We start from the raw sequence: 23,960 nt of genomic DNA on the forward strand, positions 1-23,960 counted from the left end.
GTTGGAGCTCTAAATCATTGCTGTTGTTTCTCTTTCTTCCTATATCTCACTCTATCCCACTTTTCAAGCCCTACATTTTCAGTGGAAAGCTCTTCAACATGAGTTTGATTCCTCTCGATGTTTCTGCCTCTTAATGGAAGTTTTTCTTGCCACTGTTGGTTTGCGATATGTTGCTTAGTGCTCATGATGGATTCCTGTTGGGTCTTTGTGGTTAATATTACAATGAGTACATACTTTATCCTGCTCTTTTATAAAGTGTCTGGAGAGATCTTTAGTTATGAATTGGGACTATACATATAAAGACTTATTGATTAATTGAACACAACTACCATCTAACTACAACGCCTGCTTTATAACAGGCATGGCAGACAACTGTCCCAGACCAGAAGGGTCCCTCTGAATGCTTACAAACTTACACCAAAGCCTAAAATGTGCAAATTCTGCAACGACAGTAGGAAAAAAAATCCCTAAGGAGGGCCCCCATAATAACAGCACACACTCTTGTTTCTCTGCTAAGCGTCGCATGCATCATGTCAGTGAAAGTCAGCAAAATAAAAATAAAGAGGAAGTATCCTTTTACAGGAGAGAAACAAGAAACAGGGGAAAAAAGAAGAGGAGGAAGCATTGGGACTCTGGTAGACATGTTGGTTATGAATGCTTGTTGGAGGGCCCCCCCAATGGATTTTTGCCTATAGGGCCCCACAGATCTAGAATAAGGACTGACAGTAGCTAGTATAAATTGCATTCAGCAGGCTTAAACATCTGGTCTACCATATGGGACGTGATCATTCAAAACATTTTCCACACCGACTACTTCTTATTACTACTTTAAAAATATATATAATTCAGTCGTTTACCAAAAATCGTCTTGTTTTGAAAACCCTGGCCGGAAGTGCCCTGCCTTCCTTTCCGCTACCTTGACGCTCCCTGGCTCTGAGAGGCCGAGCAGGAGAGATAGAGAGAGAGAGAGAGAGAGAGAGAGAGAGTGGCAGTGAATGTGTCTGCTGCAGCGTTTAGCATTAAAAAAAACACGCACACACAAACTACAGCCGAAGAAGAGGGGACCAAACCCCGCTGCAGCTCGACACCACCTCGGCGGACCTTTTTTGGACTATGATACTTTTCAAACAGAGGCGCTGTTTTAAACGACAAGCGGGTTGTTGAACATCTGCAGAGCATAATGAGGGCATCCGCTATTCTTTACGGTGGTTTCTCCTCCGAGGTTTAGTTTTTCAGACGCAGAGTGACACTATTTTTAAATGCGTCGCTTTTAGACATCCTCTCAACGGAAAAGACACACCGAGGGGGACACGCAGCCTGCAAGATATTTAGTGAATCCCCTCCTCCTGTGGACCCTGGGGAACTGTGAAGTCATCTGAGAAGAAGAAGAAGACACGTCCTAATCATCTCGATAGTTTTGCACAGTTTAGTGAGGAAAAAGGAAACCAAACAACTGCTTTCCACTTCCGACGGCTTGTTTGTCGCACCAGACTCCCTCTGCCTTTTCACTCTTTTTCTTTTTTTTTTCTTTTTTTTTTTTTTAAAATCTTACATGGTTTTTGTCTTTCTGAGCATTCATCTCTAACCCTCCCCTCCTGTTGGGCATTTTACCCCCCCGTTTAAAGGATGCCGGATCAAATATCGGTGTCCGAGTTTCTCTCGGAAACAACAGAGGATTACAATTCCCCGACAACATCCAGCTTCACCACCCGACTGCAGAGCTGCAGGAACACAGTGAATGTGCTGGAGGAGGTAAGGCCCCACGATGTCAGCCTGCCCTGCAAGCAAGCTTGCACCATGATGGATGTATGGATGGATGATTTAAACGACACATCTGCAAATTACCCGAGCATACTATTCGAATAATCGCACATCCAATTTCATATTTGAAGACCTGCTTGTGCAATGTCAATGCTACATGCATGCTAAAAAAAACCTCTCAATTCAACAGTGGTGATTTTGTCAGATTGCAAAATCCCAAGGAGCCTCAAATGCATCCTTAATGCTGCACACCCACTTCAAGAGAAAAGCAAATAATTGCACCTGTTGATCTGCAGCTGCTGTGAACCTGCATTTTTTTCTTCTTTTGAACGTTTCACAGTTATTAAAGATGAAAGATGCACATTGTGTGTCAGTGAATATAGCCGCTCTCTTTAGCCACATATGCATGGAGTAATAACAATAGAGGAGGGTGGATGAGGGCTTTAGTGAAAGACTGTATGTAGGGAAATAGGAGGATGTGCACTCAGGCCTGCAGCTCTATGTGTTCACTGTTACATAACTCACAGCTTCAGAGCATGCTGCCAGGCTGTAGCTGTGTGAATGTGTGTGTCACATATCTCTAGTCCCTGGCAGTCAGATCTGGATTCAGGATTATCGAGATTCCCCCGCTCTCTCATTGACCAGATCACGTAAAAAAACCCAAACATTTACCGGTACTCCTACTGCAACAGAAACGCACCCAAAGTCGCTCTCTGTGATGCCGTGTCACCTTTAATCATGCAGGAGGAGCGTAATCAGGCCAGGCAGGTGGGTTATTCTGCGTGCATGTGTGTGTGCTCCCTACCCCCACCATCACCCTGCACTGGCATCCGTCCTGCTCTGATTAAATGGAGCATCCAACCAGGGGAGTGCACACACCTTCTCTGCTTGTCCGTTAAAGCCAAACTGTGACCTCATTTTCCCCACTTTAAACCACATTTAGCTGCAGATGTCCAAACGTGATACCCGACTTTTTAATACGTTGCCATTTTAAATGAGCGCAGATCAGATGTAAACAGTAACCAGAGGAGGGGTTTTTTATAAAGGAGAAAAAGAGCAGGCCTTGTCCTCTCTTCAACATCCTTAAGAGCCACACACATCCTGTTCCATCCATCACTCCACATATCTTCAATCCTCTACAAGCTTATTATATCAGAGGAACAATCAAATCAAGCGAAACAGATGCAGGGCTGTGTTTATTCTGAACGTGGAGCACACTTCTGTAACAAGGCAAAAAAAGGCTCGCATCATGAATCACCTCTCTGGCTCTGTGCCTCCTGACAAAAAAAAAAAAAAAAAACCCAGAGAGAGGGAGGCTGCAGCAGCACAAACGAAAAACATCTGTTCGCAAAAAAAGGGCCGCCATGTGCGCTGCAATGGGCCGCAGTAGCCGCTGAGGAATTTTTTTTTTTTTTTTTTTTTTTGCACAGATCACATGACGAGGAAGAGCGTTACGGTGGTGCTGAAGAGCAGGCAACATGCTCGTCACTGCTGTTCTTTTTTTTAACAAAGGAGAAGAAGATGAGATGTGGATGGAACATGAGAGGGAGACTCTCAGGATACACCCAGTCGGCCCTAAGCTCTGACTTCTGATAGATTAGTGTTTTATGAAATGATGTTTGATCCCTGAGCAGACACGTTAGAGTGTCCTTTCGTCATCCCGCTGCTGCTGCAGTGAAGCAAAACCTCCTTCAGCGCCTTTTTTTCCGCCTGGAGAGGAGTTTGTTTAAAACCTCAGAGTTTCTGCTGAGCTTTCCTTTAACTTAAAACACCCCCCCCCCCCTTCCCTCCCCCCCTTTTAGGGTTAGGCTTTGTTGACGAGGTAAATTATGCAGAGGTACTGCGTGAATATTTAATGGTGTAACTTGAGGGGGGGGTGAGTCGTCCCCACAGTCATCCTCTGGCTCGCGTTGAGATGTAAAGAAAAGGAAAAAAGACACTGCAGCATCGTAGCGTCTTAATTCAGCAGCACACATCAATTATTGATCAGAGCATAATGACACAAAAGTATTCATGAGTCACAGCCTCCACCCTGGAACTTTACTCTCCCTGTGGCAGGCAGCAGAGCACACAAAGATGTTTACTGTTTACTCTGGGATCAGTGCAGTAATACTGAAAACAATGAGCAGCCAGATGGAGTGATAACATCTGAAAAAGAACCGTCCATGGCGGCCGGAGACACGGGAGACACGGGAGACGGGGGGTGGCATTGTGTTTATGCGTGTGCGTGAGTGCGGCAGACTGAAAAGGTGGATGTGTCTGGGTTTTATTTTGGTGTCATTTCCAGAGTTACCCAATCACTGTGCTTGTACTCCCCCCCCCCCCCCTGCTGCGATTCCCAGAAACTCGTGTTTGGTGAAGCTGGAGCGCCTATCGATGGTGAGACATCTCGTCCGTCCTCCTTCTGAAGTTTGTTACAGCCGGTTTCACACGCTGAACATTTCTTTCACACATGTCCCTCAAAGTTGGAAGTTTTCCCTGTCGGATCAGAGGGGGGGGGTGTAAATTGGGAGGTCCGAGGAGGCGGGGCCTGACGTGAATAATCATAATGGGGGATGTGGCTGGGTCACGTTGAGGTGGACAGTTGAGCCGTTTGCTGATAATGGCCGTATTTCCATAGATTTGATCTGTTTGGTTTGACCTCAGAGAACACGGCCTCTCGTTATCTGATTGGTTGGTTTCTGTCGATCGAAGGGGGAGAACCCTGTCTGGTTTTCATGACAAGCGAAGACAAACTTAACAGCGTTAGCATCACAGTACTGATTGTACTTTAAAGATACACACGTTTACACGAGATGTTTGAGACTTTGACGTTTGGTTTTAGTCGCCATTTGGAAGATTTTTCCGTCAGCATGATGTTTCTGTTCTCGGCTCGGGTTCGATGATTATCAGTTAATAAAAACTGGGACTCACGTTAGAGTGAGCAGATGACTGTATGAAACATGGATGATGACCTTGTGACGCCACCTTCTGGTTTTCTGAAGAAACATTTTGAAGCCTAATGATGGTCGCCGCCATGTTGCCATGTCAACCGTACGATGGGGAGCTTTTTTTTTCAACCCGGCTGTAAAGTTGTTGATTTCTGCTGTATAAATGAACATTGTAACGGGACCTAATTTGGATTCCTTGGCTTTCGTAGCCAGACTCAAGTGGACACTTTTGGAACTGTAGTTTCTGCATTGGCTTCATTTTTTTGTTTAGGATTGAAAGTTGCCGCTTGAGAGGAAAGAATTCCTCACTAGCACAAGCTAATGTTGCTGCCTCAGTCGCTACAAATAACACAAATCACTGCGCACACACACACTGACGGCTAAGACCAAAAGCTGCTTTTGTTCCTGCTCCATTGTTGGTTTTCACCAACGGCATGATGGGAAATAATCTCGACAGGAATCTCGTCGTAGGTTTGTGTAGTTGTGACCCGGCCAGTGACTTACATTTCTCCAGATTGAAGAGGGTGTCAGGGTTTGAAAAACACCACGAGTGATTGATAAACCAATGAATGAAAAGTCTTTTATGTATTTGATGGAAGAAAAGCTGCAAATAAAACAAATATCTGGTTGCAGTTTCTGCATCTCAAGATTTTGCTGCTTTTTCCCCGAGTCACGTCATTCATAAAAGATCATTTTCAGAGTGTTGGACAAGTCTGAGCCTCAAACTGGTGGACTGATAAATCAAGAACGCCAACAGAGTATTAAATGGAAACAACAGTAAATTGCCTCTCTTCTAATCATCTATCATAAAGACATGAATGGCTTCACCATCACTGTACTTTAAGTGGAACCGTTCCACTTAAAGTACAGCGTGCGGCGTCGCATTATTAAAACTCTTCAGTGCATGATTTTCCTCCCCATAAATATGCAAACACGAGGAGTGAAGTGGCTGTAATTGCAGGAGTGATTGTGTGTTTGAAAGAGAAGCAGAGAACAGAAGATGTGACATTTGCTCGTTTGAAAAAAAAAATAATAATAATAAAAAGTCACCGGTTCTTACTTTAAGCTTCTCCTGCCTGCTCACATTTTCTCTGATGGAGGTTAAAATTAGCAGCGAAGGCACTTGTTATTCCCCCTGTGGGCCGTGCATTGTCTGCCTCTCTACCCCGCAGATGGCACTCTGCGTCACCGGGCTCGCTCTCCTAAAGCGCCACAGAGCCGCGACGCAGCGATACAAGGGAAACCCTCACTGCGCTGGCATTCCTTTGAGCGTGCCTCTCGCACCACATCACATGGGCCCGAGCAGAAAAATGTTGACTTTTCACAGTGATTCTATTCAAGCATGGCTGGGCTTGACCTAATAGGCAGAGGCCTTTTATAGTTGTTACTTTATATAACAGGCTTTTCAGTGGCTGCATGTAAAGCTCCGAGAGGTTGATGCCATCAAAAAGCTGAATGAGGAGTTTATTTCCAAACCGCTGCGCAAGTCACCGCCTGAAGTCCTCATACAAGAACTAATAATGCAAAAAACCCAGTTCATAAAAAGTCCCATGACGACTTAACATTCTTGCCCGTTTTTAAGCCCTAAACCCCCCAAATGTCGTTTTTTGCATGATCCTGTTAAAATCTACGAACAGTCAGAAGTGTGGAAACCGAATCCTTCGTTCTCCAGTTTGCATCTTCTTGGATCTCTGTGCTTGTGGACTCGTCGACGACGTCATTGCTTTACGTTACATCATCGGCTTATATAACTGCTTCAGCTCAGTTTGTGGAGATGTAAGCGCTGCTGGTGAAGCCTTTTTCTGTTCGAGAGTTAAAAAATGCTGAACACTGATGTCGTGTTTTATTGTGTCGATTCAAAAAAATATATATAAAAAGTCTGTACCGCTCCTGTTAGAAGCGTGATGGCTTACTTCAGAGGAAACTTGCCTTGAGGTGCCCCGAGGAGGTTTTGAACACATCTTGAATGTAAAGCAGATTGTCATTGGGACACACATTTATACCGCATGCAGACATCCAGCTGTACGAGACGGAACAAAAACACCCAAATGAGCTCGATGCTGTCATATTAGACGAATCCTCAGGAGGTCAAACAGGAACATTTTGACATGCTAGCCTAAAAAAATATGATAATTTATCCAAGAAAATTCAGCAAAGCTTCTGTCCTTTGACCAATCCTCTGATCTTCATCTTAAAAAAATGCATTTTATTTGATCATATCAAACCTCTATATATGAAATAATGGTGCGTACTATTTAACTCAGGATTTGGATCTGGAGGTGGGAATGACGTCGCTCCAGAGGAGTCCCGTTGTTTTGTTAGCTAATAACACACGATGTGATATAACATGTCCACAGGTAGAAAGAGAACTACACTGCTAACGAATACCAGAGTTACAGCTTTAACATCACCGTTAACGCACGAAGCAGCCATGTTGGATTTGGACTCGAGCTACTGAAGGTTTCTTCAAGGGTCCGAGTTGGAATTCCGACATGGGGGGTATCAGACCGGCACTGAATCCCCGACATCCGAGATCAAATGGAACGCACTGTAATGTCTCATTTTCAAATCAGCGTTATCAGATCATGGAAGTTAAACCGTGCCGCGTGCTGTCAAAATGATGGTAAATGATTTTCTAAAAGTCCCGATTATGACAAAGACTCGACGATTACTAAGTCATTTTAAAGACTCTAAATACATCATGCAAAACCTGTGATCGGAAACGCATCTGGTGTGTTGTTTAATAATCAATATATGAGTGTACAGGGATACACAGAAGCCTTTATGAGTGAAGAAGATCTATGTTTTTTGTGATCCATATATGGTACTCTAAAGAAACCTCCTGTGCGAATGTGTTTGTTAAAGGTTTCTTTTATTGAAGTACACGTCCTGGACTTCCATGAAACATTCAGTCCAACAAAAGAAGCCGTTAGGGAACAAAAACCCCCCAAAAAACCCAAAACACAGACTTTAAATACTTGTTCCTTTTCTTCCTTTCGTTTTTGGTCATTCGTCCTCAAACGATGCTCAGACGATGAGTCGGATGCTCAGACGATGAGTCGGCCGGTTTTCATCTTGAAACTACCAGAAAGTCAAATTAAATCTGGAAGATTCATTTTCATTTCGTCACTGGTTTTATTTTATGTTTTTTTTTTCCTGTTGGTGAATGTTTTAATTCAACAACAGGAAACTAATTAATTAACACCAAACACAGTGTGTCTGTAAGCGCTGAGCACCTGAGAGGAGGCGTTCCCAAACTTTGACACGCCCCTTTAATGCATCATTGACATCTGCCTGAAGTTCCCTGAATATTTTAAAAGGAGGTTGCTAGTTTTTAACTTCATGATTTTAACACCGCCACACATAGTGGCTGCTTGATTGTGATTGGCTAGAATATTCTGTGTTGTGTTTATTGAACATTTGAACAGAAACAGAAAAGGTTGATTTAGATCTGCTGCGATTGATAAACTGTATAACTGGGTGTTGATCATGTTAGTGGTTGGGAGGCGCTCTGTTCCCAGTGTTTGATATTCCCGTATTTTTGACGCCTACGGATCATTGCTGTGTACCCACATCATCTTTGCTCCGTGTCTGATCGGGTAAAAAAACGATCTCAAATACATACAGTATCAAGTAATGGAGCGACATGACAACAGACTGTTGTCATAGAAACAGGACGGTTGTACAGCCAGCTCAAGGTGGACACAGGACCTGTCTTAACTATTTCAGCTGCTGTAGGATCATTTAACAAGATAAAACTTTTTTATTTAAATAAACCTTTGTTCCTATTTTGATTTTAAATCTCCCTCCTCCAGGAGCGAGATAGAAACGATGAATAATTCAGAAAGAGGGAGACCGGTTTACTTGGCTTTACATAACCAAAGTGAGTGCTGCCTATTTGGGGCTCCGTTCTGCAGCGTTTTCAACTGAGCCGCACAGCTGCATCACTTTCAATTATAGATGAAGTTATGTCTTTTTATTCATCATCGGTCCCTCGTGTCGCCAAGCCCAGTGAATCATATGGAGTGAGAGAATGGGAGCATTTTCTGTCCCTTGGCATAGTTACTCACATGACGTCCTGTTCCAGTTTGGCTGCTCTGTAAAAAAAAAAAAAAGGAAAGAAAAAGAAGAAGATGTTTCCTGGATCCTCAAACTAAGTTCTGACATTTTCGGTGTTGACTAAAAGATCTGTCAGAGATTACAGGGACTCGTGTGAGATCTTGAAATACTGACCTGTTTGCACCTATCAACACTGCTAACATAAACCTTTATATATTAAATGTTACAGACTGTTTAAACAAGTTTAAAATGTTCACTATCAGAAGGACACGAAAAGAAAAAACCCACATCTTGAGTGTTTTCTCAACTCGCACTCGTTGCCTTCAAGCGTTTCGGCATCAATGGCTCCATTATATCAGTCAGATGACCCTTATTACACGAGTTGACAGTGCAGCAGATAGAAAAGAGAAATAGTGAAGGGGATACTGGGGGCATTCAATCGGCAGAAACTCTCCTTGAGTTTTTTTTTTAAGGAATTAAAATGTAATAAAACAAATGCTCTGCTGCTTCTTCATGCTAGCAGAGCATGACGGCGCCGCCGGTTCACCTCTGGACTCAGGCGACGTGGACGTCTAAAGTAGTGCCTTTGTTTTGTTGTGAAGGAACATAACGACATGTCCACAGTTTGAACTTTCACAATACTATCCAGGTGATTCTTTTATTTTCTTTTAATTTTATTTTTTTGCCCGCGAACTTATCACGTAGTGCGTCGCTATCTAGCTAGGTATTAGCTAACAAAACGACGCGTAGCATGTTGCGTGTCCGACTCGTTGCCAACTGTCAACTTTATGATGTGAAACCCAGTTATGAGATCTGAGTTCTAAGGTCAATAAAAGCACCATGAGGTTCCTCAGAGTCAGAATCAAGACTTCGTATCAGTCTGTTAACCTGAAATGTTTTTAACTTTAGAGATGAAATGGAGCTCACCATTAGCGGTCTAAAGAATCGTGCACGCTAAAGGAAGCTACCATCACACCAAATGTATGAATGCAACAAATGAATTACAATTTATGCTGATTTGTACATTACCAGTCATGGTGTAAATATATCTAGATTTCATATTGTTTGTGTGTGTGTGTGTGTGTGTGATGTTGTCTGTAGTAATTTGCATCAGTCGTGGAATTTGTTCCGAGAAATTTCATTTTTATTGAGATTAAACCGAGGCTTGAGGAATGCTCTGAGTGAAACACATGAAATAAATGAGCATCAGGATAACGGCTCGCTAAATCTCCACATATATAAATACCAACAAAACCTCTGAGCCATTTCATGATTTGTTCCGTCTCTCACAGCGGGAGACGAGACTCTGTTGTGTCGCTTGTTTTTTCGGCCTGTTTGCCGTCCGTGGCTGAAATCTGATAATCGGTCTGTGGGCCACAGCTGTTGGCTTACCTTCCTGCCACAGCTGTGCTCTGTATATCATCAAGCGCTATTAGCCGCCAGCGGATTAGCTCAGACCAGACTCTGCTCCGGCACTCTGATCCCCCCTGCTCTTCCCCAGACTTAGTCAAGGAGGAGTGGGTCAGTGTTAACATCTGTCTGCAGCCTGCCTCACACGCATGGAGGGTGTTAAAAACCCACTTCTATTGACAGCCATTTTAACCTCTGATGGAGGAATTTGGTTGCAGCTACTGTATCAAGTGTGTTGAACTTGAGTCTCGAGTTACATCCATTCATTTCTCTTATAATCAGATTATTCTGACGTGATAAGAATGGATGCATTTTTTCAAAAAATCAGTTTTAGTTTTACGCTCTCGTAAGAAATAGGTCTTTGAATGCAACCGTTTTTAATAGCAATATATTAATATAATATAAAAGGAAAAACATTGTCCATCCGTTGATTGGTCCACACACATCGCTTTCGTCCAGAGCGGTTAATCACAACAGCTTTTGGATTGGTGACCTCGACGTCTCCATCCTGATATTTTTGCGGTCTCCTGATTTTCCGTTTGTGCCGCAGTAACGTTGGCGTTTCGTTGAACGCTCTCTTGGATTGATTGGGAACTTGTTCCAGTAATTCGATGCAGACGTTCACGTTTCCAACAGGATGAACTTTAATAACAAAATGATCCGTCCGTTATCTTTCCTTCTGGTGACGTCACCATGTCAAAATGTTCGAGTTCCTCGCCAGCCTTTATCGTATTTTATGTCAGGCTGAGTATCAAACGACAGCACACTCACACTAATAAATACTCACACATGTGTAAATACACTAACAGGCTGAAATGGTGATTATAGTGACCACCGAACTTAGAGCCTCACAGAGCTGTTTACATTGCTGTAGACGAACCGCTCCTGTTGCCTAGCAACCAGCAACCCACACTCATTGTAGTTCAGATCAAATATCCTCTGACAGTGAAAATGTGACAGACACATATTGATATAATGGAGCCATGATAACGATAAACCTCCTTTTTTTTAATGATGTTTGGATATTTACGTAACACTCAACTTTAAATTTAATGTAAAAATGTCCGTTAAAGCTTCTTCTTGATTTGATTGGCTGCTTCGGTCAAAGGTGACGCTGATCAGCGCTGTGACAAAACGCAGCCTCGGACGTGTGTCGTGGTTGCCATGGTATCGAAACAGGTGTCGGTTTGGTTTTTATTTTTGACGAGTGTCGTATCCGAGGTTCAAACTCATGTTCTGGGATAACAACACGTCCGAGTGTGTTTGTGCGTCTCCTGCTGTTTTCACACATCCGGCCTCTCGTGCGCCGCTCTAACACATTGGAAAATCAAAGCCTCGGACACCACGACCACCGAACATAAATAAAATGTATTATTATTATTATTATTATTATTATTACGAAGCCGCGATGGAGAGAAAATCAGGACGTCGGAGCTTCGTTGATTAAAAAGATGCTAACATGGTGCTTTCTCATCTTTTCCGGGTTTAGGATTGTTGTTCAGTTGCAACAAATCCTCCACCTCCTCATCCGTCCCCGTCCATCTTTCTGTTCCTTTTTTTTCTTTTCTTCTTGTGGTTATATCAGAGCAGTGATAACACAGTTGTCCTCGAGGACCGCTCTAAAGAACCAGGAGACGGTGCTGTCCTCTGACGGCCGGCTGTCTTGTTGAGGCCTGAGGGGTAAACAGTGCATCTCTGTCTGCGAGCCTTGATGCTGTTTGGCCTTGGTGTGTGAGTGTGTGTGTGTGTGTGTGTGTGTGTGTGTGTGAGCTTAACAATTGATGCAGTTTTTCAATACTGAACTTAAGACCTCGTCTCCCAGAACAGCAAAGTGCCTGCTGAGGTCTTTCAAGCCCGGGAGGAGAAAGCACTGACGCTCCTTTAAGACGAGCTCTTCACATCTTTGAGGATGTGTTGAAATGTCAGTAAAAGCATTCCTTCATTTTCCACATCGTGACAGCAGCCATCAAAGCTTCTGTCGCTGGCGTACAACAAACACGTCAACTCTTAAGTGGACGTGCATTGACGGTGTTCAAAGGCTTATTTCCGTCCCTGTGTGTCCAGTTGGTCACATTTCTGAGCGTCCAAATGGCCAGTGGGAGTGGACACACCTGTGGTTTTGGACTCGCTCCCTCCCAGCAGAGTCCCATAAAGTGTGAAATTCGAGACGCGTCTGCAGGAAAACTTCAAGGAATGCTGTAAAGCGCTCTGTGGAGTCTGCGCCTTCTCACTTTGCTTTGGGACTCATGACCAGGCTGTGTGCAGCGACGTCACTCAGCGGGCGTTTATCAAGGAAACACATTCTTTCAGTGGCGTGCTCTAAAGATTTAGGACGGTGGATGGTGGCTGCTCGGTAGGAAACAGGGCTGCCAGACTTTTCCCCTGATCAGTGAGATAGGAGATAAGAACTCGTAGTAGTTTATTTTGGTTTAATCTTTGGTCGACCCACACATGTTGCTGGTTTGTTACAGGATACGTCTTGGCGTTTTGCCAGCATTTCTACGATTTTCTCTTATTTGACCTGACATTGGGAGAAAAAAAAAAAAAAAACACAATTGCAACTGATAAGAAGAATTACATCATTTACACAAAATTAAACATAAAATTAGACCGTACCGTACTGTGCCCGAGTCCACTGGACCAGGTGGTCTCGGGCACGATTCTTTTGTACTTGGGAACGGTCCGCGGGAGACGTGAGTGCATCCATGCTCAAACAAGGAAGTGAACCCCGAAATGATGTAATTCTACACAGCACCTGCTGCTTCAAAAAAAAAAAAAAAAATTAAAAATGTCTTATGATTGCTCACGGATCATGAAAGTTGTTCCTGTTGATTTTGCTGCCCCCTGTGGACAAAGATTGTATCGTTTGCTTTGCTGTACTTGTGATGTCAGTTTTTGTTTTGTTCTCTAAACCCACAAAATCTCCCCCTTTTTTTAAAAGTCAAATTCATCACTCACTTTGAATCTCCCCTGTGGAAAAGTGGAAAAAGAAACCAAAGTGTTTCTACAGTTAATCACTTCCTCTAACTCCCCCGACATCAGTTTAGACATTCAAAGTGAAAAAAGTCGTCACTGACGGTCTTCTTAGCTTTTTTTCCACTCATGGCGAGGCGTCACTTTTAATTTAAGCCCTTTTCATAACTGGCTTTAAACTCGTCACAGGAATTGTGAGCTTATTTAGAAGTTAATCCATGGCCACGTTTCCTCATCAGTATACTCCAACAATGAACTTTTAACCTCTGCTGATGCTTTGTGAGTCTCACTTCTTGTCCTACAATTGAGTAAAAACAAAAAAAACAATCACATGACTTGAGTTAGTCACCATCTTTTTTTTTTTTTTTTTTTTTTTGTGATGAGGTGGTTTAATACAGTTTGTCACAACATGAAAGTATGTAGGCTCCCGGTTCAGAAGCTCAAAGTCAGAGCCATTTTGTAAATCATAGTCCTGTTTCCATTGGTTGATGCCTTTTGATTGACAAGGCCGGAACCATGGCAACCCTTCAGTTGGGGTATTTAGCCTTTCAAGACTCGAATCCATTCTTAACAGAGGCCTTTATTGTAGTTAGTCTTGTCCCTGGTTGTAAAAGTTCTCTTAAGTTCTAATTTAACAGGAAACACACAACACCTTTGTTCCTGTTTCTTTTCTCACACCTGTAAGAGAAAAGGATGCCAGCCGTCATTTTTCTGATCATGAGCTGTGAGTTCCTCGCCCCGTTCTCCTGTGGATGGGGTGCTAATGACATTCAGTCTGAATAATGTAACGTGCAATAATGACTTCCTGACGGGTAAAAACAGCACACGTAGAGGCATGCTGCTTGTTTGATGTCAGGAGAGTCTAATGCTGCAGTGTGTGGGAGTGATTGTGAAAGCATTCACACTGTTCGAAACAAGCGGTGGGCTGAGTGAGAGTGAGCGCCATGGGGGGGGGAACAAGCCGCCAAATGATGTGTGAATGTAACACTGCGACATGCATGGCTTTATTTCTGTTTGGCCGGATGCATGCGTGTCACTTTCTGCTTTGGATCTGCAGCTATTAGGATTGGGTTTGCATCATTGCAGCTCTGCAAGTGGCTTCATTCGCAGCGTGTTCTCACCAAATTCACCACAGCAAGTGAACTGTGAATCTCTCAGAGCATATAGCAGGACGCTAATCGCAAAGCTATACATAATGGAGTCATCTCTGACTTGTATTGAATTTTTGTAGCAGCTAATAACACTAGCAGGCCAAGCATGGGAGGTAATTAGCGTAGATATCCAACATGGACTGCCAGTAAAGACGGTTGGAAGGTCGGACACTGCGCATTGATTTTGTTGGATTCCAGCACAGAAATGGAAAGCAGGTTATAAGAGGTTGGTATATTATCCCAGTCAATCTATAAATCCACTTTGTTCTTTGTCAGAGACTTATTTTCTCACTTGGCGATCCAGTTCACAGCAGGTCCAGTTGAGATTTCATTGTGGTTTTTGGACATTCAAGCTCTCATGGCAGTTCGCCTGAAATGGAAATTAAGAGTTGGCTGCTAAAAGACAAAATGCATCCATAAACTGTAGAGCAGGAAACTTTAATGTGAAAACACTTCCAGGCCAAATCTGCTATGACGATGACGTTTGGACACAGTGTTAAACCAGAGAATGGGCTCTTAGTAGGCCCGAGGTAATATAACACTGGGGATTTCATATAATACAGCGAGTCATTGTGTGTTAAAACCGTCGTACATCAGCCACTAAATGTAAAAGGAAGTGGTGATATTGACAGCAGCTGCTTGTTTGTTAGCGTTTGTCATGCACTGTTTTAAACACAAAACAGATTGACAGATTTATTAATTTGAAAGAAAGACAAAGACTGTCCTGCTGGGAAATGGAAAATATATCCTTTAGATGTGAGATCTGATTGATCAACATCGCCATTGTTAGCATGTTAGCATGGCGACGTTAGCAGCAGCTGTGAAGTTTTTATTGATTCTTCGTCTTTAAACTTCGTATTGTGACGCTCACACACGAGTGTAATAGAAGGTAAAGTGTAAACGTTTCTTTTGTATTAAAAGTGTGCAAGGCGGCCAAATGAAGCTTTCCCACAAGACACAATAAATCATCAACAACAAGGACCGTTAGATTACCCTAATAATACAACAGGGATTTTCTCTTCGCTAAAGAGAACCTCATAAAATTAATCTATTGTTTGGGTTGATTGATTGCTGACAAGTTTGAAGTCTTCTCAAGTGAAATAGTAAATTCATCCTAAAGCCCTTTTTGTAAACCCCAAAGAAACTGTAATGAAAACATATTTATTACTGCTTTTATTTCTTTATATTTCAGCCTTGGAGTAGCTTCGTTGAAATGCTGGTCGCTCACTCATGGTAATGTCCCCCATGTGGACGAGTGAAGACATGTAGTGATAGTAATTGTAGGTGGAGGCCTATATGTCTGGACCCACTTGTAATTTGAATTACAAGATTTCCACAGTTGGCTTAAAGGTTTAATGTATTATGGGACATGTTTAACATGAATATAGCAGATATCACATATTGTAACTAAATGTGTATTGTTTAAAACAAGAGTGAAGTCGAGCTGATTTCTAGTTTGTTTTTCTCAGCTCTGTGTTAACATGGACCGGATTGTGCTTCTTTCAGTTTGTTTAGGTTTTACTTCGGCGACTCAAGCATGTTTTATGCATTTTTTTTTTCCTCATGTAAAACCATCCCTTTCAGCACGCAGCAAAAGAAAAACGTCCCGCTCAAGGACGCTGTTTGTAGATGCACAATGGCGGAGTTTTGTCACAATGGAAGGAGAACCAAGGGATTTTCCAAAACAAAGGAAATATTTCCTTTAGTCGAAAGTATTTTGAAGAAACAAGAAACAAATCAACATTAGGCTTCATATCTAAATGGAGCTCAGTCTTGGTCCAAACACTAAGGGAGGGTTGGAGAAGGAGGGGGGGGGGGTCGGTGTTGTTTTGGTCTGTGAGACATCTACTGAATATAAGCATCTTATATCTCTAATGATCCACCAAGTAGAAGATGTTGGTGAGTTCCTGAGGAGATAAATATTTGACAGAGGTTTAAAACCTTTTTCCAGTCATTCAGGATACTGACTGATGTTTGGGCTCCCCCATCACTTGAAATCGCTGCCATTTTATTAACCATTAAAGACACAACACGTCAGCCATGTGGTCTTTCTGATACATCCTTCAACCTAAATCAAAACCAAAACCAATGGCGGTCGATCAGTGTTTTTCAGTACCATCTGTGTGTGTTACAGATAGAAATAGGCCATCTGACCTCAGCTGCTCTTGGAAATGTTACATCCTCTCATTTTTACCATTCCACTTGGAGAGCTGAAGGCTTCTCCGGCTGCAGGCCCAGAGAAAGGGATGTGCATTTGTTTCCTGCCAATGAAAACGGCTCCCCACCCTTCCTGCTTGAGTCATGCCACATGGACTTAACAGACACACTAAATGATTTGACGAACAGAAAGAACAAACCACCAGCAAGACCAGCTTCATTGATTAAACACTTTTAAAGTACATTTTTATAGTAGATGTTGTGTAATTATCTGTCAGAAATGAGGAAATGAGAATACAGCGTGGTGAAAGGAAACAGAATTACTTTTCCTTCGAAGACAACTTAACTGTGGATGTTTTTAGCTCTCTGCTCTGGTTTTAGGGGAAGTCCTTTGATGAGTGGGGCCTTTCCTGTTTTCTTCTTCTTGGAAATTCATTAGCATATTAGCAATTCTGAGATCTCTGCTGTGTGAAGAGCAAAATCTGTCACAGGGGCACAGCTGACAAAGAGCGAGTTGGAGAGTTGGTCAGTGCAGCTTCCCAAAGGCTCTGTGGTGAAGAATGTAGAGACGGCGCGTGAGACAGCCAGATTGCATCTCCTTGGTAACCACACAACCGTCCTCGGGTGTGATGCCAAGTGACTGGGAGGAGGAGGAGGAGGAGGTGCAAGAAGCATAATATATTAATAATGGATGTCGCTCCAGTGATGTCCCTGTCTCTTTTTAAATATGAGTTTAACATTTGGCCCCCGCCATGTTGGTTTACAGGAGCTTGAAGTGACCATGTTTGGATGAGAGGTTAAGAGGTTGGCAAATGTTAACTTATCGAAGTTAAAAGGGGTTCAGTAGGTCGGGAGGTCGGGGGTTCGATCCCCAACTCCTGAAGCCAGAATCAGAAATTCTTTATTAATCCCAGGGGTCAATTTGACCACGTCGGATGTGTCCTTAGGCCGGACCCTTGATCACTGTTTTGTCTGCAGTGTATGAATGTGTATAAATGGGATTAATGACTTCTGGTGGTCTCTTCACATAGCAGCCTCTTCCTCAGTGTGTGAATGTGTGGTTGTTGTGTAAGGGCGCTTTGAGTAGTTGGAAGACTTATATAAAGGGCTAGACAAGCTCAAGTCCATTTACCATCTCCAGTGAATGGACACTGATAACAAGCCCGGACTGGTGATTGTGATATATTTGTCTCGCCTGTCTCAATGGGGATTGAGTTTCTTTTTGAGCCAGCCTCAAGTGGCAGTTGGAGGAACTGCCATGTTGGAGAGCTGGGTGTTTTAACTTTTAAGCTCATGCAGCTGCTCGCATGTGGGGTGAAGGAGGAAATGAGAAAGGTGATTGACAGAGCAGGAATCTCAAGAGTGGATAAGCAAACCAAGAGACATAATTTCCCAGTCGGTCAGAGAGTGTGTCGCTGGGATTCCCCAGTTGTCAGCAAGGAGCTCTTGGTGTCATTAGAGCGGGTTCAGCCGACCCGGGACAGGACACCGACAAGCCTGGCCGCTTCCTGCTTCCTGTCAAAGGACGGCTGCAGGGGAAACGGCAGGGCTGCTGAGGGAGGATAAGAGCTAAGTCAGGAAGCGTGAAGCTGAGACAGCCACTAGTCAGTCATGCCCAGTCACCTTCCAGTTTTCTCTGACCTCCTGGGCATGACTGTGCGTGTTTGTGTGGCTGTTTGGGAACCAGGAAGTCATCTCCCATTGGTCACGTAGGTCATACTTTAATGGCTTATGGAAGTTTCATGTTGTTTTTAAATTAAAGGTTGCAAACTATCGTCTTCGTTTCATTTTCTAACAGTTTAAAGGCACATTTTCCACCAGTCCTAATCTTTAGGCTGCACAACAGAAGCACGGATGCAAAGAGGGATCCATTCAATCCAACATGTGCTCGACCAATATTTTTCAACCGTCTTGATTTAAACTCAGAACAAAGCTCGTCTCTCCTCATCATGAATATTTGTAACTTTTATAAGCAGGTATTAAACAAGACAGAAATGCTTCTACTACCTCTTCATGAAATATTTAGACATTTTCATTGACGTTTGGAGGACGTTCGTGATCTCGGTGTTCACGCTGGTCCGTCCCTGCTGAGACGCCATGCGGAGGCCCGGCGACCTTCAGCTCGTCTGCAGTCGGCTCCCGACCTCTCTGACTCCGTCGGTGACTCGCTTCCAGTTAAAAGCATTCTGACACGGACGTGTTGATCTTCACAGCACAAATGGTTCTTTAAGAAGGATATTTCTCAGACAAATAACACGCCGTGAAATGAGCGCTTCTTTTTTTTCCTCAGTGTCATAAAATAAATCTTCCGTGTGGATCACAGGGAGAGACGGCCGGCCGCAGATGTTTTGGCATTGTCACATTGATAATCCCCTTTTTGGGTTGAGTTGGCGCTTTCCATTGGTTCCTGGCAGATAAAAAACAATCCTTTGGAGATATTAAATAGTCGTCGGCCTCTTGGAAAGCCGTGTTTGGATGCTTTCCTTTCGGTTGTCAAGAGTTTGCAGAAACTGGGTGCCAAGTCTGTTTTATTGATTTTATTGATTTTTCTCTTTCTATCAAGCTTTGAGATAACCGCTTTACAACACAATGTCTCCAAGTTACATTAGTCTCATTTAGCATTGAAATGCTGCCAATGTGTTGATATTTATCACTTGTCCTCAGCAATCGTTTGGACTTTGACACAGTGCTCTCAGCCCTTTCACTAAAAACAAACAGCAGAAGTATCGACTGAAATAAAGTCAGAGAATATTCAAAACAAAAAAGGGAAATCTGTCAAATCTCACGTTTCATTTGCGTGTTTGATTAGGTGTGGATTATGCGTGACCATTGGGTGGCGGCACCAGCTGTCCTCAACACGAGCACCACAAAAGTCAAACTGCCACCTCAGCCTCCGTTCGCTTCTCGTCGTCCTTTTTAGGAACTTCAAACTCTTCAATAATAATCACAGATTCTCGTTGAACGGGTTGAACTGCAGACTGGATCGGGCCTGTTGACGAAGACGTGGTGTGATTGGTTGCAAAAAGACGCTCACAGGAAGAATGTGTGAGCTCCAGCGTGAAACCAACACAAACTTGCTTGTTTGGCCACGCCCCCTCTCTTCTGAAGCCTCCGCTCTCCTCCAATCAAATGAGCCAAATTAAAACGAGACAACTGAAATAAACACAGATCTGATTTATGTGTGAAAGCCGTGAACGCTTCATGCTGATTTAACTTGTAAAGTGAGAGTTCTCAAGTCGTGCCCAACAATCGGACTTTTTCAGTGTGAACGAATAAATGTGCTGTAGTCGAGCATCTTAAACACTTTAGCGGTGTTGTGTGATCGTACATTATACGTCAGGCTTTTGGCTTCTCTTCAGTCAAGTGTTGGCTAAGTTAGCTAACGTGTGTTAGCGTGTGTTATGTCTCTATATATATATTTTATTATAGTGTTTTAGCTAACACACGTTAGCTAACATTAGCTACGTTAGCTAAGGTGTGTTAGCTAACCATGTATTGACCCGTGTTGGGGAGCGTCTACAGCTTCACTTAATGATAGAAGAAAAACTCTTCTGTACTAAAACACTCAGAGTGTAAGTCAGCTCTCATACTGCCCGAGGATTTCATTATGATCAACATAATAATATACACAAACAATGTTATAGGCAGCAGTGGCCAAAATAATGGTACTATTAACATTCCTTATTGGCTGAAGCCCGTTTGGGTCGCTGTTACAGACACAAGGCTAAATGATGGGGTGTGTGTGTGTGTGTGTGTGTGTGTGTGTGTGTGTGTGTGTTGGGGGGGGGGTGCTGTGTACTACCATATGCTGGGGGATCAAAGGGCTCAGGCCGGCAGAAAGGGCCTCAAGGCGACAAACTACTGAGGCTGTAATTGGGGACGAGCTGTGTAAAAGTGTCCAGGGGACGCCAAGGACAGCTTCATTATGTCGTGAAATTTAATTAGCTGTCTGTTGTGTGTGTGCGTGTGTGTGTACTTCTGCTGTTAACAGGCTGACCTTGGTGTAATGGTGATTTAGCTGGTGGTGTTTATCGTCCATTATGGGAAAACATGGCAACAAGTTATGGTTCCATTCCCTCGAGCTCCGACGAGATCGAGAAGAAATGTCAGAATGAACGACTTCGAAAATCCTCCTCGTCTTCAAATCACAACGTCAAAATGGTTCTCAACGAACCAGTCTCCTTGTTACCTCAGTTTAAAAACAACAACATTATACTATAATATAATATATATATGAAGACTCTGAAAGGTTGCTTACATGTTACTCTTGAAGTTTTTTTTCGCTTCTTTGAGAGGACAGCAGAAAGAGAGAGGGGGGGGGTATGACGTGGGAAAGGAGGCCGGACTTGAACCTGGGTCGCCTCCTTGTACAAGGCTCCTACACTAGGCCATCTGCTGCAATTTCTGCAATCTCCAAACATGAAGCAGATTTGAAGATTCCAATAGCTCTGAAGTATAAGACCAATAAGTCAGTGTAACAATGGTTCTATTCTAACAACATTTAAATGTTTCATTGTGAATCATCATCATGATAAAATGGGTTAGAGGGCACATTGACTTTGCCTGTTAGAGAGCACAAAGGCTTTGCTCCAGCAGTGTTGAAATAATGATTTATGCCACATTGAGGTCAAGCACTGTACATTAGCTGTTTGCAGTATGCACGCTTTGAACCACAGAGCAAATGTTGTCTTTATGTGCTGAAATTCCTCAACTTCACTGGAGCATAAAATCAAAGAGTTTGAAAGAAAAAGATCTTTGCTTTGGTTTGACATGAATGTTTCGAGCGTGTTCTTTAAGGATGGGACAAATATTGAGGCCTTTCCTCTGCTCCTCTTCCTTCAGGCGCTGGACCAGGATCGGACCTCGCTGCAGAAAGTGAAGAAATCAGTGAAGGCCATCTACAGTTCAGGACAAGGTGAGTCAGTGTGTTCCTAAATAACGCCGTGTGTTTGAATGAGCACACGCTGATTTGTTGGCTGTGTGGTCAAAACCATTTCCAAAAAAATCCCCAAAGGAAACTCCAGGATTTCTCCAATGTCATGACTAAAAATAAGGATTGCTTTCTTGTCTGGAACATTGTCTTTTATTGGACAGATCCTGCTTCTTTTTTATTTTTATTCACGTGTGTGTATCCAGACTGTCCCCCCCCCCCCCCCCCCCCCCCCCCCCCAAAAAAAAAAAAAAAAAAAACGACACCTGAGTTTGTTTTGCTCTGTGCTGCTGTGACATGGATCCTCAGTAATTTTCCACTGAATACTTCTGAGCGCTGCCTCCTCCCTGTAAATTGACAGTTTCAGATGTTTGTGCCACAAAGGAGATTGTTTGTGCTCAAAGAAGGCAGTTCCTCCCATTGTCCCTCGAAGCCTCAAAACAACTGGAAATACTTCTTTAGTTTTTAACAAACAGTGGTTAAGTGACTTTGACTAAATCTAGTTAGTGAAACCAACACTGCATGATGTACAATAGAAGAAGGAGATTTTTTTAAGATGCGATGTTTGTGCATCCTGCAAATTAAATTACGTTAAAACTTCGGCCAACATTTTATAAACACAGAGGTCATGAGCTTCTCACACAAAACGCCCCCAGCTCTAAAGTCGGTATCCCTGTCATTTGAGTCCTGGTTGATTTGCTGCCTGTAGTGGCTGCTGGTAACATGACTTGAACGTCTACTTTGAAAATGCAGCTGATGATCAGCTGGTGTGTCTGCTTTAACACACACGCATTGTTCCGATGACCGAGCCAATCAATACTTTACGTTTGTGCTCGAGTGACCACGGTTGGATTTATGCTGCGCTGGACAAAAGGAAGATTGTCCGTCTTGATTTGTGGACTCATCTGTAAAGGACAGAGCTAACGTCCGCGGAAAGTGCAACATATTTTATTTATGGAAGTACAAGCTGTCCAGTGTTTTCTAGTTTAGCACTTTCAATCTGAAGGAGCCGCAGAAGGAAATAGTACAAGCAGAAAGAAAATGACTAAAGGCAAAGTTAGGCTCAGAGAAATACTCTTCATGTCCAGAACAAGCAGCAGCCTCTGGTGTTGAAAAAAATACTGCAGTTCCTCGAGTGTCCACTTGAGGCTGGCCGCAGAAACCTCAGATGTCACGTACGCCAAATTCAAAAAAAGTCAGTTGTTAAAGGAGAAATAAATTACAACCTGTTTCCAAAAACAAAAAAACATTCGATTAGCTTGTGTCTCATTTGTTTTGATTGGACAGCTTTTGTCCACAGGGGGCGCCAAAATCAACACAAGCCAAAAGTTCCTCACAGGAGCTTTAAAAATGCAGGAAAGACAAATCCAAAGAGGACATGAATTCATCATCCTCGATGGAAACTGCAGCTCTGTTTGGACTCTTATTTGTGTTTCCAGTATGACAAAAATTCAAAATGGCTGCTGCAGGAAAAAGCTCTGCGGGGTGCTCGTCTCACTTAACCTTCCGCTCAGGATTCTCCCTCGGCAGACTAAACATCAGTCTGCTCCAGCTCTTCCTCGTGCCTCCTTAACGACGAGGCCAGATGGATGCTGCTGGTTGAATGGCGGCTCCTGCTGCGTAACACAGATCAGGAGAGCGGCACATTTCTCTCCGCTGACGTTGGAGATGACTTACTCGAGTCAAAACAAATAAAAGTGGAGTCTCTCTGGAGCTGCGCTGATCACAAATCTCAGGTTCAAGTCTCAGCTCTGTTATTGTAGCGGTTGTGTTGCTGCGTCGGTGGAGGAACTTTCCATGGCAGCATCTGTTTGAGTATCTCAGCTGCGACTTGGTTATCACTGAACATCAGCTGGAAATTTAAGCTGGAGCTGTTCAGGACAAAGACAGGTTTTTCTTATTATCAGCTGTTTTCTCGACTTTTCTTCATCTTGTACTTTAGTTGTAAAGAATGTGTCACAGAGTAGCTGGACCTACGATACGTTTTAAATATCCACCATATGACATTCCTTCGGTTTTAGGGGACTGGAGGAAAAATGGGATTACGATGTGAATATTTCGAGTCGCTCCCCGAGCGCCGTCTAGCCATGTTTGGTCTTTTAATCGAGGTCACCCTTTTCTGAAAAGACTTGGAGACATGTTGGTTTTTCTGTTTGACTGGCAAACCGAGGGGCGTCCAAAACGGCCGTGTGTGTGTGTGTGTGTGTGTGTGTGTGTGTGGAGGAGGGGGACACACACACTGATTGGTCCTTTAAGTTTGAGGAGAAAAACTAAACTCTAAAACCTTGATGAAAGAGAAGTTTAAAGAAGAAACCTGATGGGACTGTTTGTTCTGGAAAGTTCCCAGTACTATCGAGTGAGATGACTCACATTACTTTGAGGATGTGTCATCATTACGACCTTCGGGACTGATGCACTGGCTGCATGCTCTCACACAGACGTTGCACATGCTAATCACGCTAATCGTTAGCCATAACTGAACCCGCGGTTTGCTTTTCTGTCCCCTTGCACAGACCACGTCCAGAATGAAGAGAACTACGCTCAGGCTCTGGACAAATTCGGCAGCAACTTCATCAGTCGGGACAACCC

The 23,960-nt window shown here is 43.3% G+C and overlaps 1 protein-coding gene across 1 annotated transcript in view; it reads left to right on the forward strand.

Moving 5' to 3' along the window:
• Positions 1–955: 955 nt before the first annotated feature.
• asap1b (ArfGAP with SH3 domain, ankyrin repeat and PH domain 1b) overlaps positions 956–23,960 on the forward strand; it is a 52,319-nt gene continuing 29,314 nt past the window's right edge. The window contains exons 1-3 of the mRNA XM_079360914.1: positions 956–1,752; positions 21,284–21,356; positions 23,885–23,960. The exon at positions 23,885–23,960 is cut by the window's right edge and continues 21 nt beyond it. Coding sequence (XP_079217040.1) covers positions 1,627–1,752; positions 21,284–21,356; positions 23,885–23,960 — 275 coding nt within the window. The 5' untranslated portion in view covers positions 956–1,626. The remainder of the gene's footprint in view (positions 1,753–21,283; positions 21,357–23,884) is intronic.

Source organism: Symphodus melops, assembly GCF_947650265.1.
Source record: "Symphodus melops genome assembly, chromosome: 14".
NCBI classification, from domain to species: Eukaryota; Metazoa; Chordata; class Actinopteri; order Labriformes; family Labridae; genus Symphodus; species Symphodus melops.